The sequence below is a fragment of the Oncorhynchus masou genome, chromosome 18, assembly GCF_036934945.1.
Source record: "Oncorhynchus masou masou isolate Uvic2021 chromosome 18, UVic_Omas_1.1, whole genome shotgun sequence".
Classification (NCBI taxonomy): Eukaryota; Metazoa; Chordata; class Actinopteri; order Salmoniformes; family Salmonidae; genus Oncorhynchus; species Oncorhynchus masou.
This window is the reverse complement of record NC_088229.1, coordinates 6549281-6564280: the sequence shown is the minus strand read 5'-3', so window position 1 is coordinate 6564280 and position 15000 is coordinate 6549281. Positions and strand designations below refer to the sequence as shown.

General features: G+C 44.8%; 1 protein-coding gene across 1 annotated transcript in view; it reads right to left on the bottom strand.

The window, feature by feature from the left end:
- LOC135504687 (laminin subunit alpha-5-like) overlaps positions 1 to 15000 on the bottom strand; it is a 198640-nt gene that overhangs the window by 9028 nt on the left and 174612 nt on the right. Inside the window, 7 exon segments of the mRNA XM_064923477.1 lie at positions 830 to 1031; positions 3209 to 3420; positions 4068 to 4183; positions 7063 to 7202; positions 7604 to 7730; positions 8017 to 8200; positions 10067 to 10146. Of these exon segments, the coding sequence (XP_064779549.1) occupies positions 830 to 1031; positions 3209 to 3420; positions 4068 to 4183; positions 7063 to 7202; positions 7604 to 7730; positions 8017 to 8200; positions 10067 to 10146 (1061 nt within the window).

The following is a 15000-nucleotide window of genomic DNA, read 5'->3' as shown; positions in this document are numbered from 1 at the left end:
TCTGTTTAAGAGTTGAGCAGGCCAGATGTCTCCGTTTAAGAGTTGAGCAGGCCAGATGTCTCCGTTTAAGAGTTGAGCAGGCCAGATGTCTCCGTTTAAGAGTTGAGCAGGCCAGATGTCTCCGTTTAAGAGTTGAGCAGGCCAGATGTCTCCGTTTAAGAGTTGAGCAGGCCAGATGTCTCTGTTTAAGAGTTGAGCAGGCCAGATGTCTCCGTTTAAGAGTTGAGCAGGCCAGATGTCTCCGTTTAAGAGTTGAGCAGGCCAGATGTCTCCGTTTAAGAGTTGAGCAGGCTAGATGTCTCCGTTTAAGAGTTGAGCAGGCCAGATGTCTCCGTTTAAGATTTGAGCAGGCCAGATGTCTCTGTTTAAGAGTTGAGCAGGCCAGATGTCTCTGTTTAAGAGTTGAGCAGGCCAGATGTCTCCGTTTAAGAGTTGAGCAGGCCAGATGTCTCCGTTTAAGAGTTGAGCAGGCCAGATGTCTCCGTTTAAGAGTTGAGCAGGCCAGATGTCTCCGTTTAAGAGTTGAGCTGGCCAGATGTCTCCGTGTAAGAGTTGAGCAGGCCAGATGTATCAATGTCTCTAGAACCCCACCTCTAGAACCCCACCCCTAGAACCCCACCTCTAGAACCCCGCCGCTAGAACCCAGTCTCTGGAACCCTGCCTCTAGAACACTGCCTCTAGAACACTGCCTCTAGAACACCCTCTCTAGAACCCGCCGCGAGAACACCGCCGCGAGAACCCCGCCTCTAGAACCCCGCCTCCAGAACCCCACCTCTAGAACCCCCGCCTCCAGAACCCAGTTGGCCACAGGTACTTTAGTTGGTTGTACCTGCACTGTCCACTGTCGGTGTCACAGCTGACGTCGGGGGTGGTGACCCCAGGACGGGAACAGTTGCAGACCTCACAGCCGACCAGAGGATGACAGCCGAACGCCTGGGGCTCACACTGGACACACTCTGGGAGCAGGGTCCTCGGTGGGCAGATACAGTCTCCAGTCACCGGCTCACACAGCCGTGTACCACACTGACACGCTGCAGGGGAGAGGAGAGGAGAGTTAGTGTGGTGTAGAAGTGAATGAATACAAGGACAAACAGTACAATAAACACATTCAGTTTTCTCCCTCCTCCCATCCCCCATCTCTCCTCCCTTCTCCCCAAATCCCTCCTCCTCATCCCCCATCCCACCTCCCTCCTCACCATCCCCCATCACTCCCATCACTCCTCCCTCCATCCCACTACTGCCCCGTAGCACTCACTTCCGTCATCATGAAGTGCTTTGAGAGACTAGTCAAGGACCATATCACCTCCACCCTAGACCCACTCCAATTTGCTTACCGCCCAAATAGGTCCACAGACGATGCAATCTCAACCACACTGCACACTGCCCTAACCCATCTGGACAAGAGGAATACCTATGTGAGAATGCTGTTCATCGACTACAGCTCGGCATTTAACACCATAGTACCCTCCAAGCTCGTCATCAAGCTCGAGACCCTGGGTCTCGACCCCGCCCTGTGCAACTGGGTACTGGACTTCCTGATGGGCCGTCCCAGGTGGTGAGGGTAGGTAACAACATCTCCACCCCGCTGATCCTCAACACTGGGGCCCAACAAGGGTGCGTTCTGAGCCCTCTCCTGTACTCCCTGTTCACCCACGACTGCGTAGCCACGCACGCCTCCAACTCAATCATCAAGTTTGTGGACGACACAACAGTGGTAGGCTTGATTACCAACAACGACGAGACGGCCTACAGGGAGGAGGTGAGGGCCCTCGGAGTGTGGTGTCAGGAAAATAACCTCACACTCAACGTCAACAAAACAAAGGAGATGATTGTGGACTTCAGGAAACAGCAGAGGGAACACCCCCCTATCCACATCGATGGAACAGTAGTGGAGAGAGTAGCAAGTTTTAAGTTCCTCGGCATACACATCACAGACAAACTGAATTGGTCCACCTACACAGACAGCATCGTGGAGAAGGCGCAGCAGCGCCTCTTCAACCTCAGGAGACTGAAGAAATTCGGCTTGTCACCAAAAGCACTGACAAACTTCTACAGAGGCACAATCGAGAGCATCCTGGTATGGCAACTGCTCCGCCCACAACCGTAAGGCTCTCCAGAGGGTAGTGAGGTCTGCACAACGCATCACCGGGGGCAAACTACCTGCCCTCCAGGACACCTACACCACCCGATGTTACAGGAAGGCCTCCCTCTCCCTCATCCCTCCTCCCTCAACACTCCTCCCTCCATCCCTCCTCCCTCCTCCCTCAACACTCCTCCCTCCATCCCTCCTCCCTCCTCCCTCAACACTCCATCCCTCCTCCCTCAACACTCCCCCTCCTCCCTCCATGCCTCCTTCCTCAACACTCCTCCCTCCATCCCCCTCCCTCAACAATCCTCCCTCCATCCCTCCTCCCTCCATCCCTCCTCCCTCAACACTCCTCCCTCCATCCCTCCTCCCTCAACAGTCCTCCCTCCATCCCTCAACACTCCTCCCTCAACACTCCTCCCTCAACACTCCTCCCTCCATCCTTCCTCCCTCAATACTCCTCCTCCAACACTCCCCCCTCCATCCCTCCTCCCTCCATGCCTCCTCCCTCAACACTCCTCCCTCCACCCTCCTCCCTCAACAGTCCTCCCTTCATCCCTCCTCCCTCCTTCCTCCATCCCTCCTCCCTCAACACTACTCCCTCCATCACTCCTCCCTCAACACTCCTCACTCCATCCCTCAACACTCCTCCCTCAACACTCCTCCCTCAACACTCCTCCCTCCATCCTTCCTCCCTCAATACTCCTCCCTCCTCCCTCCCTCCTCCCTCAACACTCCCCCTCCATCCCTCCTCCCTCCATGCCTCCTCCCTCAACACTCCTCCCTCCACCCCTCCTCCCTCAACAGTCCTCCCTCCATCCCTCCTCCCTCCTTCCTCCATCCCTCCTCCCTCAACACTACTCCCTCCATCCCTCCTCCCTCAACACTACTCCCTCCATCCCTCCTCCCTCAACACTCCTTCCTCCATCCCTCCTCCCTCAACACTACTCCCTCCATCACTCCTCCCTCAACACTCCTCACTCCATCCCTCCTCACTTCTCCCCCATCCTTCCTCCCTTCCTCCCTTCTCCTCCCTCCTCCTCTCTTCTCCTCTCTTCTCCTCCATCCCTCCTCACTTCTCCCCCACCGCTACTCCCCCATCCTTCCTCCCTTCTGACTCACCTCTACAGTTGGGGAACCCCCAGTAGCCTGTGGCACACTGTGAGCAGTCCCTGCCGATCACGTTTGGTCTGCACTGGCACTGCCCGCCGAAGGGCTGGCAGGTATCGCTGTCCGCGCCCACCTCATGGCACCCGCAGGGCAAGGCACCGTTGTTGAAGAATGCAGAGAGAGATATGGCTGAACTACGACAGAATGGAGAGGCTGTGGCAGGACTGGAGAGGGTGGGGGGGTGGAGAGAGGGCGAGAGAGGGGAGGAGATGGGGGGAGAGGGGGAACAGAGAGAGGGGGACAAAGGAACATGGGAGGAGAGGTTATTCACACTTAAGTGAAAATCTAGTGAGTCTCTGGTGAGTCTCTGGTGAGTCTCTGGTGAGTCTCTGGTGAGTCTCTAGTGAGTCTCTAGTGAGTCTCTGGTGAGTCTCTGGTGAGTCTCTAGTGAGTCTCTGGTGAGTCTCTGGTGAGTCTCTAGTGAGTCTCTGGTGAGTCTCTGGTGAGTCTCTGGTGAGTCTCTGGTGAGTCTCTGGTGAGTCTCTGGTGAGTCTGGTGAGTCTCTGGTGAGTCTCTAGTGAGTCTCTGGTGAGTCTCTGGTGAGTCTCTAGTGAGTGTCTGGTGAGTCTGGTGAGTCTCTGGTGAGTCTCTGGTGAGTCTGTAGTGAGTCTCCAGTGAGTCTCTGGTGAGTCTCTGGTGAGTCTCTAGTGGGTCTCTGGTGAGTCTGGTGACCAGGTGAGATTTGGTTCTGGGTACTGAAATTCAATTTGAGCAAGTATATCTGTTCAGCTGTTTAGCAACAACTACTGTCACTTGTATTAGCTTTTAACAACATCAATATAGACACATAAATGCTGTACAGTAAACTCACTTGATGTAGAAGCTGTTTTGTCCACAGTTGCTGATGAAGTCATATGATTTGTCCAGAGGTTGTTCAGACAGATAACTGGAGCTGTAGCTGCTCTCTGGCACCACCAGCACATAGTCCTGACACACACAATGATGGTAGGTTATATGGATTCTACAGGTTATATAGATTCTATAGGTTATATAGATTCTATAGGTTATATAGATTCTATAGGTTATATAGATTCTATAGGTTATATAGATTCTATAGGTTATATAGATTCTATAGGTTGTATAGATTCTACAGGTTATATAGATTCTACAGGTTGTATAGATTCTACAGGTTATATAGATTCTATAGGTTATATAGATTCTATAGGTTATATAGATTCTATAGGTTATATAGATTCTATAGGTTGTATAGATTCTATAGGTTATATAGATTCTATAGGTTGTATAGATTCTATAGGTTATATAGATTCTATAGGTTATATAGATTCTATAGGTTGTATAGATTCTATAGGTTATATAGATTCTATAGGTTATATAGATTCTATAGGTTATATAGATTCTATAGGTTGTATAGATTCTATAGGTTGTATAGATTCTATAGGTTGTATAGATTCTATAGGTTATATAGATTCTATAGGTTATATAGATTCTATAGGTTATATAGATTCTATAGGTTGTATAGATTCTATAGGTTATATAGATTCTATAGGTTATATAGATTCTATAGGTTGTATAGATTCTATAGGTTATATAGATTCTATAGGTTATATAGATTCTATAGGTTATATAGATTCTATAGGTTGTATAGATTCTATAGGTTGTATAGATTCTATAGGTTATATAGATTCTATAGGTTGTATAGATTCTATAGGTTGTATAGATTCTATAGGTTATATAGATTCTATAGGTTGTATAGATTCTACAGATTGTATAGATTCTATAGGTTATATAGATTCTATAGGTTATATAGATTCTATAGGTTATATAGATTCTACAGGTTATATAGATTCTATAGGTTGTATAGATTCTATAGGTTGTATAGATTCTACAGGTTGTATGGATTCTATAGGTTATATAGATTCTACAGGTTATATGGATTCTACAGGTTATATGGATTCTATAGGTATATAAATTCTACAGGTTATATGGATTCTATAGGTATATAGATTCTACAGGTTATATGGATTCTATAGGTTATATAGATTCTACAGGTTATATGGATTCTATAGGTATATAAATTCTACAGGTTATATGGATTCTATAGGTATATAGATTCTACAGGTTATATGGATTCTATAGGTTGTATAGATTCTATAGGTTGTATAGATTCTACAGGTTATATGGATTCTATAGGTTATATAGATTTTATAGGTTATATAGATTCTACAGATTGTATAGATTCTACAGATTGTATAGATTCTATAGGTTGTATAGATTCTACAGGTTATATGGATTCTATAGGTTATATAGATTCTATAGGTTATATAGATTCTATAGGTTGTATAGATTCTATAGGTTGTATAGATCAGATTCTATAGGTTGTATAGATTCCATAGGTTGTATAGATTCCATAGGGTATATAGATTATATAGGTTGTATATATTCCATAGCTTGTATAGATTCCATAGGTTATAGGTTATATTGATTCCATGGGTTGTATAGATTCCATAGGGTATATAGATTCCATAGGGTATATAGATTATATAGGTTGTATAGATTCCATAGCTTGTATAGATTCCATAGGGTATATAGATTCCATAGGATATATAGATTATATAGGTTGTATAGATTCCATAGGTTATAGGTTATATTGATTCCATAGGTTGTATAGATTCCATAGGTTGTATAGATTCCATAGGGTATATAGATTCTATAGGTTGTATATATTCCATAGCTTGTATAGATTCCATATGGTATATAGATTCTATAGGTTGTATAGATTCCATAGGTTATATGTTATATAGATTCCATAGATTGCATAGATTCCATAGGGTATATAGATTCTATAGTTTGTATAGCTTCCATAGGTTATATATTATATAGATTCCACAGGTTGTATAGATTCCATAGGTTATATATTATATAGATTCCACAGGTTGTACAGATTCCATAGGTTATATAGACACCATAGGTTGTATATATTCTATAGGTTGTATAGATTCTATTGGATGTATAGATTCCATAGGTTATATAGACTCCATAGGTTGTATGTATTCTATAGTTAGTATATATTCTATAGGTTATATATTTTCCATAGGTTCTATAAATTATATAGGTTATATAGATTAAATTGGTTCTGTAGATTCCATAGGTTATATAGATTCTGTAGACTGTATAGATTATATAGGTTATATAGATTCCATAGGTTATATAGATTCCATAGCTTATATAGATTCTATAGGTTCTATAGATGTTATTGGTCATATATATTCCATAGATTATATATTCTATAGGTTATATAGATTCAATTGGTTCTGTATATTCCATAGGTTATATAGATTCTATAGGTTATATAGATTCTATAGGTTCTATAGATTTTATTGGTCATATATATTCCATAGGTTATATAGATTCTATAGGCTCTATAGACTGTATAGATTATATAGGTTCTATAGATTTAATAGGTTATATAGATTCCATAGGTTGTTCACCACCAGAACTTAGTCCTAATAGAAACATAAGTAACAGGTATAAATTAGAAATGTATAATTTATGCAATATTCCAGAGTTCTGCAGCATTAGACAGTCGTTACAAGTAGTATTGTAGTTTCTTTCTTACTGTGACAATGTGAGGTTTGGTGTGAGAGACAATGTGAGGTTTGGTGGGCCAATTGTGCGCTGCCCTATGGGATCCCAACCACGGCGGGATGTGATACAGCCTGGATTCGAACCAGGGACTGCAGTGATGCCTCTTACACTGAGATGCAGTGTCTTAGACCACTGTGCCACTCGGGAGTATCTTTCAGAACAGTGTAGACATTAGCCCAGTCTTCCTGGATGGGACTCACCAGCCAGAGTGTTTTGCCATCGGGGACCTGGACAGTCAGGAAGATCTCGTTGTCCGTCACGTCCAGAATGATCTGGTTCTCGGAGATCAGAACGCTACGGCAACCATAACCATGGGGACAGAAGGAGGCGTTGGCATGGCCTGGAAGAGGAATGATGATCATTCACATCACAAAGAGAATACAACTGTCAAAAGATTCAAATGCCAAAAGATTCAACTGTCAAAAGATTCAACTGTCAAAAGATTCAACTGTCAAAAGATTCAACTGTCAAAAGATTCAACTGTCAAAAGATTCAACTGTCAAAAGATACAACTGTCAAAAGATTCAACAGATTTTTCAGTCTCCGTACTTCGTTCCTGTGTTTTGCGCATTCGACTCATTCATGAAAGTCCTAAAAGTATTCTGCTTCTAAGCATTTGAAGGACCTAAAACCAGGCATGGCTTTATCGTTGGCTTTTATACATAAATACTTGACTAAGAATGCCTTGAAGATTGACCAGTAGATCACAATGGACAGATTGGTGTGGGTTAGGGGGCTCACCCTGCCAGATGCGTCCCCCGTTGATGAAGACCTGGACAGGGTAGGTGGGGTGGAGGGGCTGGTGGTAGTGGAGGATGAACACGTAGCGACCCAGAGTATGGACACGGCCAGAGTACACTGCTGCATTCTGGAGTACAAGAAGAGACAGAAGATATTTACATGGATCCCTGAAGTCATTATTTGGCAGAAAACAAGAAGTATGTGACTTTCAGAATTAAGTTATCAATCTGTGGAGACTGACTATGAGGGGAGATCTAGAAAACTTGGAGATATAAGAAATTAGTTGTTGCTTTTTGATAATAAATGAACACCTAAAGTCAGCTCTCTCTTCAGAAAGAGGTTCCCAAATAAATTGTCCTAGACCAGGTAGCGGAGTAAAATGACGACAAAATAAAATATATTTGAAGAGGCACCTGGCTGTTATCAAGGCGGAAGTGGTCCACGTTATCCGCCGCGGTGGGAGGACGGGCTCCTGCCAGCTCTAGGGGGGGGTCATCAGTGGAGGCCAGGACAGGCTCCTGGACCGATAACCCTTGACCTTCTTTCAACACCAGCGAATCAGACGGGGTCTGGAACCTCGATGCGATACAGGACGAACTGGGGAGGGAGTGGAAGAAGAAGGGAAAGGAGAGGGTAGAGGAAGAGGAGAGGAGGGGGTAGAGGAAGAGGAGAGGAGGGGAGGGGGTAGAGGAAGAGGAGGGGAGGGGGTAGAGGAAGAGGAGAGGAGGGGAGGGGGTAGAGGAAGAGGAGGGGAGGGGGTAGAGGAAGAGAGAGGTTAGAGGGCGAGGAGAGGAGGGGAGGGGGTAGAGGAAGAGGAGAGGAGGGGGTAGAGGAAGAGGAGAGGAGGGGAGGGGGTAGAGTAAGAGGAGAGGAGGGGGTAGAGGAAGAGAGAGGTTAGAGGGCGAGGAGAGGAGGGGAGGGGGTAGAGGAAGAGAGAGGTTAGAGGGCGAGGAGAGGAGTGGAGGGGGTAGAGGAAGAGGAGGGGAGGGGGTAGAGGAAGAGGAGAGGAGGGGAGGGGGTAGAGGAAGAGAGAGGTTAGAGGGCGAGGAGAGGAGGGGAGGGGGTAGAGGAAGAGGAGAGGAGGGGAGGGGGTAGAGTAAGAGGAGAGGAGGGGAGGGGGTAGAGGAAGAGAGAGGTTAGAGGGCGAGGAGAGGTGGGGAGGGGGTAGAGGAAGAGAGAGGTTAGAGGGCGAGGAGAGGAGTGGAGGGGGTAGAGGAAGAGGAGAGGAGGGGGTAGAGGAAGAGGAGAGGAGGGGAGGGGGTAGAGGAAGAGGAGAGGAGGGGAGGGGGTAGAGGAAGAGAGAGGTTAGAGGGCGAGGAGAGGAGGGGAGGGGTAGAGGAAGAGAGAGGTTAGAGGGCGAGGAGAGGAGGGGAGGGGGTAGAGGAAGAGAGAGGTTAGAGGGACGAGGAGAGGAGGGGAGGGGGTAGAGGAAGAGGAGAGGAGGGGAGGGAGAGAGAGGATAGAGGGCGAGGAGAGGAGGGGAGGGGGTAGAGGGAGAGAGAGGGTAGAGGGCGAGGAGAGGAGGGGAGGGGGTAGAGGGAGAGAGAGGGTAGAGGGCGAGGAGAGGAGGGGGTAGAGGGAGAGAGAGGGTAGAGGGCGGGAGGAGGGGGGAGGGGGTAGAGGAAGAGAGAGGGTAGAGGGGCGAGGAAGGGAGGGGGTAGAGGAAGAGAGAGGGTAGAGGGCAGGGAGAGGAGGGGAGGGGAGGGGTTAGAGGAAGAGAGAGGGTAGAGGGGGTAGAGGAAGAGAGAGGGTAGGAGGGAGGGAAGAGTGTAGAGGAAGAGGAGAGGAGGGGAGAGGGTGGGAGGGAGGGAAAGGGTCGAGGAAGAAGAGAGGATAGAGGGAGAGGAGAGGGTAGGGTAGGAGGGAGAGAGAGAGAGGGTAGAAGGAGAGGCAAGGAGGAGTGAGGGAAGAGGGGACGAGAAGAGAGGAGAAGAGAAGGGAAAGAGGTAAGGGGAAGAGGTGAGAGGAGAGGAAAGGGGAAGAGATAAGTGGAGAATGGAGGGAGGAACAGAGGGGAAAGGAGAAAAGAGAGTGTATCTACAGTAAGTCTAGGTGATAGTAAAGGTGACTGGTCTGGTTACCTGTCAGGTGAGATACAGTGTATCTACAGTAAGTCTAGGTGAGATACAGTGTATCTACAGTAAGTCTAGGTGATAGTAAAGGTGACTGGTCTGGTTACCTGTCAGGTGAGTTACAGTGTATCTACAGTAAGTCTAGGTGAGATACAGTGGACCTACAGTAAGTCTAGGTGAGTTACAGTGTATCTACAGTAAGTCTAGGTGAGATACAGTGTATCTACAGTAAGTCTAGGTGAGATACAGTGTATCTACAGTAAGTCTAGGTGAGATACAGTGGACCTACAGTAAGTCTAGGTGAGATACAGTGGACCTACAGTAAGTCTAGGTGAGATACAGTGTACCTACAGTAAGTCTAGGTGATAGTAAAGGTGCCTGGTCTGTTTACCTGTCAGGTGAGATACAGTGGACCTTAGGCGCCAGGTATTCCATAGTGAACTTCTCCCGAGGAACCAGGTACACTTTGTGCTGGAAGAAAGATCAACAGAGGTTTCTTAAAGGCCCAGTGCAGTCAAAAATGTGATTTCCCTGTGTTTTATACATATTTCCACACTATGAGGTTGGAATAATATTGCGAAAATGCCCTTTTAGCACAAGAGCCTGTTTTGGTGGGTTGGAGTTTTGGCCTTCCATAATATATAATAATATATCCCATTTAGCAGACGCTTTTGTCCAAAGCGACTTACAAGTCGGCTGGGGCCACTACTTTTACATATGGGTGGCCCCAGCGGGAATCGAACCCACAACGCTTGGCGTTGCAAGCGCCATGCTCTACCGACTGAGCCACACAGGACCCGTGGTTCCATGGTGACACCACCATGCGCTAAATTAGTCAATAGAAAGAGAGAAAGAAAGCTCCACACCTCTTTGTCAATGACAGCAAATTTTCAGTTTTCCCCTCCCCACACAGACGACTCTTAGACAGTCCTAGTAATATTCTTGCTTGACAAATTGCCCTTTGCTAAGAAGCTATTTTTGTTTATTCTTTACCATTTTAATTGAAAACAATGAATTGCTTCCAAGAAATGATTTGATATTGAGATAAAAAACGGATGCAGAGAACCTTCAACTGACGTAAATCCAAAAAGGGTGAAAGGTGACAGCCTTGTCTTGTGCCTCTACCAATAAAGATCACCTTTGAAACATGATTTGAAGGTAAAACAATGGCTGCGTCCCAATAATCTCTCCTTCCTCCTGAAATTTTCAGAGCTGGTCATGGGTGCACCTCAGCCACGCTCAAGGTTCTAAACGACATCATTAAGCGCCATCAATAAGAGACATTACTGTGCAGCCGTATTCATCGACCTGGCCAAGGCTTTCGACTCTGTCAATCACAACATTCTTATTGGCAGACTCGACAGCCTTGGTTTCTCAAATGATTGCCTCGCCTGGTTCACCAACTACTTATCTGATAGAGTTCAGTGTGTCAAATCGGAGGGCCTGTTGTCTGGACCTCTGACAGTCTCTATGGGTGTGCCACAGGGTTCAATTCTCGGGCCGACTCTCTTTTCTGTATACATCAATGATGTTGCTCTTGCTGCTGGTGATTCTCTGATCCACCTCTACGCAGATGACACCAGTCTGTATACTTCTGGCCCCTCCTTGGACACTGTGTTAACTAACCTCCAGACGAGCTTCAATGCCATACAACTCTCCTTCCGTGGCCTCCAACTGCTCTTAAACGCAAGTAAAACTAAATGCATGCTTTTCAGTCGATCGCTGCCCGCACCTGCTCGCCCGTCCAGCATCACTACTCTGGACGGCTCTGACTTAGAATACGTGGACAACTACAAATACCTGGGTGTCTGGTTAGACTGTAAACTCTCCTTCCAGACTCACATTAAACATCTCCAATCCAAAGTTAAATCTAGAATCGGCTTCCTATATCACAACAAAGCATCCTTCACTCATGCTGCCAAACATATCCTCGTAAAACTGACCATCCTACCCAACCTCGACTTCGGTGATGTCATCTATAAAATAGCCTCCAACACTCTACTCAACAAACTGGATGCAGTCTATCACAGTGCCATCCGTTTTGTCACCAAAGCCCCATACACTACCCACCATTGCGACCTGTACGCTCTCGTTGGTTGGCCCTCGCTTCATACTCGTCGCCAAACCCACTGGCTACAGGTTATTTACAAGTCTCTGCTTGGTAAAGCCCCGCCTTATTTCAGCTCACTGGTCACCATAGCAGCACCCACTCGTAGCACGCGCTCCAGCAGGTATATCTCACTGGTCATCCCCAAAGCCAATTCCTCCTTTGGTCGTCTTTCCTTCCAGTTCTCTGCTGCCCATAACTGGAACGAATTGCAAAAATCTCTGAAGCTGGAGACTCACATCCCCCTTACTAGGTTTAAGCACCAGCTGTCAGAGCAGCTTACAGATCACTGCACAAAGCCTATCTGTAAACAGCCCATCTATCTACCTACCTCATCGCCATACTGGTATATATCTGCACATCTACCATTCCAGTGTTTAATTGCTATATTGTAATTACTTCACCACCATGGCCTATTTATTGCCTTAACTCCCTTAACCTCTTGAAACTCTGGGGGCGCTATTTCATTTTTGGATGAAAAACGTTCCCGTTTTAAACAAGATATTTTTTCACAAAAAGATGCTCGACTATGCAAATAATTGATAGCTTTGGAAATAAAACACTCTGAATTTTCCAGAACTGCAAAGATATTGTCTGTGGGTGCCCTAGAACGGGAGCTACAGGCAAAACCAAGATGAAACGGCAACCAGGAAATCAGCAGGATTTTTGAGGCTCTGTTTTCCATTGTCTCCTTATATGGCTGTGAATGCGGGAGGAATGAGCCTGTCCTATCTATCGTTTCCCCAAGTTGTCTGCAGCATTGTGACGTATTTGTAGGCATATCATTGGAAGATTGACCATAAGAGACTACATTTGCCAGGTGTCCGCCCGGTGTCCTCCGTCGAAATTGGTGCGTCATTTTCAGCTGCTGGTATTTTTCCATGTGATTCTGAGGGGAAAGCAGGCTTACACGAACTGCATATCAATGAAGAGATATGTGAAAAAACACCTTGAGGATTGATTCTAAACAACGTTTGCCATGTTTCGGTCGATATTATGGAGTTAATTCGGAAAAGGTTTGACGTTTTGGTGACTGAATTTTCGTTTCGTTTCGGTAGCCAAATGTGATGTACAAAACGGAGCGATTTCTCCTACACAAATATTCTTTCAGAAAAAACTGAACATTTGCTATGTAACTGAGAGTCTCCTCATTGAAAACATCCGAAGCTCTTCAAAGGTAAATTATTTTATTTATTTGGTTATCTGATTTTTGTGAAAATGTTGCGTGCTAAATGCTACGCAAAATGCTAAGCTAGCTTGCAATACTCTTACACAAATGCTTGATTTGCTATGGTTCAAAAGCATATTTTGAAAATCTGAGATGACAGTGTTGTTAAGAAAAGGCTAAGCTTGAGAGCTAGCACATTCATTTCATTTAATTTGCGATTTTCATAAATAGTTAACGTTACGTTATGCTAATGAGCTTGAGGCTATAACTGGATACAGGTTTTTTTCATAGCCAAACAAGAACAAAACGGAGCGATTTGTCCTACACAAATAATATTTTTTGAAAAACTGAACATTTGCTATCTAGCTGAGAGTCTCCTCATTGAAAACATCTGAAGTTCTTCAAAGGTAAATGATTTTATTTGAATGATTTTCTTGTTTTTGTGAAAATGTTGCTGGCTGAATTCTAGGCTTATAGCTATGTTAGCTATCATTACTCTTACACAAATGCTTGTTTAGCTATGGTTGAAAAGCATATTTTGAAAATCTGAGATGACAGTGTTGTTAACAAAAGTCTAAGCTTGAGAGCAAATATATTTATTTCATTTCATTTGCGATTTTCATGAATAGTTAACGTTGCGTTATGCTAATGAGCTTGAGGCTATAAATAGAATCCCGGATCCGGGATTGCGCGACGCAAGAAGTTAACTTACCTCATTTGCACTCACTGTACATAGACTTTTTGTTTTCTTTTGTTCTACTGTATTATTGACTGTATGTTTTGTTTATTCCATGTGTAACTCTGTGTTGTTGTATGTGTCGAACTGCTTTGCTTTACTTTGGCCAGGTCGAAATTGCAAATGAGAACTTGTTCTCAACTGGCCTACCTGGTTAAATAAAGGTGTTCTCAACTAGCCTACCTGGTTAAATAAAGGTGTTCTCAACTAGCCTACCTGGTTAAATAATGGTGTTCTCAACTAGCCTACCTGGTTAAATAAAGGTGTTCTCAACTAGCCTACCAGGTTAAATAAAGGTGTTCTCAACTAGCCTACCTGGTTAAATAAAGGTGTTCTCAACTAGCCTACCTGGTTAAATAAAGGTGTTCTCAACTAGGCTACCTGGTTAAATAAAGGTGAAATAAAAAAAATAAGGAAATAAAGTGTTCACTACTCACCACGAGTTTAAAAACATTGGTTTGGTGTAGGCATGGGCCATTGGTTTGGTGTAGGCATGGGCAAACAATCATTTTTTTCAAAGTCATGAAGGTAAGTGAATGAATGCATATTTCAGGAGAAAAGAGAGATGATTTAAAAACCAAGCTGACCATCGACTGCTCTGTGTTTAACCCAATGATCAACCCATTTAAACCAATGATCAACCCATTTAAACCAATGATCAACCATTTAAACCAATGATCAACCCATTTACACCAATGATCAACCCATTTAAACCAATGATCAACCCATTTACACCAATGATCAACCCATTTAACCCAATGATCAACCCATTTACACCAATGATCAACCCATTTAACCCAATGATCAACCCATTTAAACCAATGATCAACCCATTTAAACCAATGATCAACCCATTTACACCAATGATCAACCCATTTAAACCAATGATCAACCCATTTACACCAATGATCAACCCATTTAACCCAATGATCAACCCATTTAACCCAATGATCAACCCATTTAAACCAATGATCAACCCATTTAAACCAATGATCAACCCATTTAAACCAATGATCAACCCATTTACACCAATGATCAACCCATTTAAACCAATGATCAACCCATTTACACCAATGATCAACCCATTTAACCCAATGATCAACCCATTTAAACCAATGATCAACCCATTTAAACCAATGATCAACCCATTTACACCAATGATCAACCCATTTAAACCAATGATCAACCCATTTAAACCAATGATCAACCATTTAACCCAATGATCAACCATTTAAACCAATGATCAACCCATTTAAACCAATCATCAACCATTTAACCCAATGATCAACCATTTAAACCAATGATCAACCCATT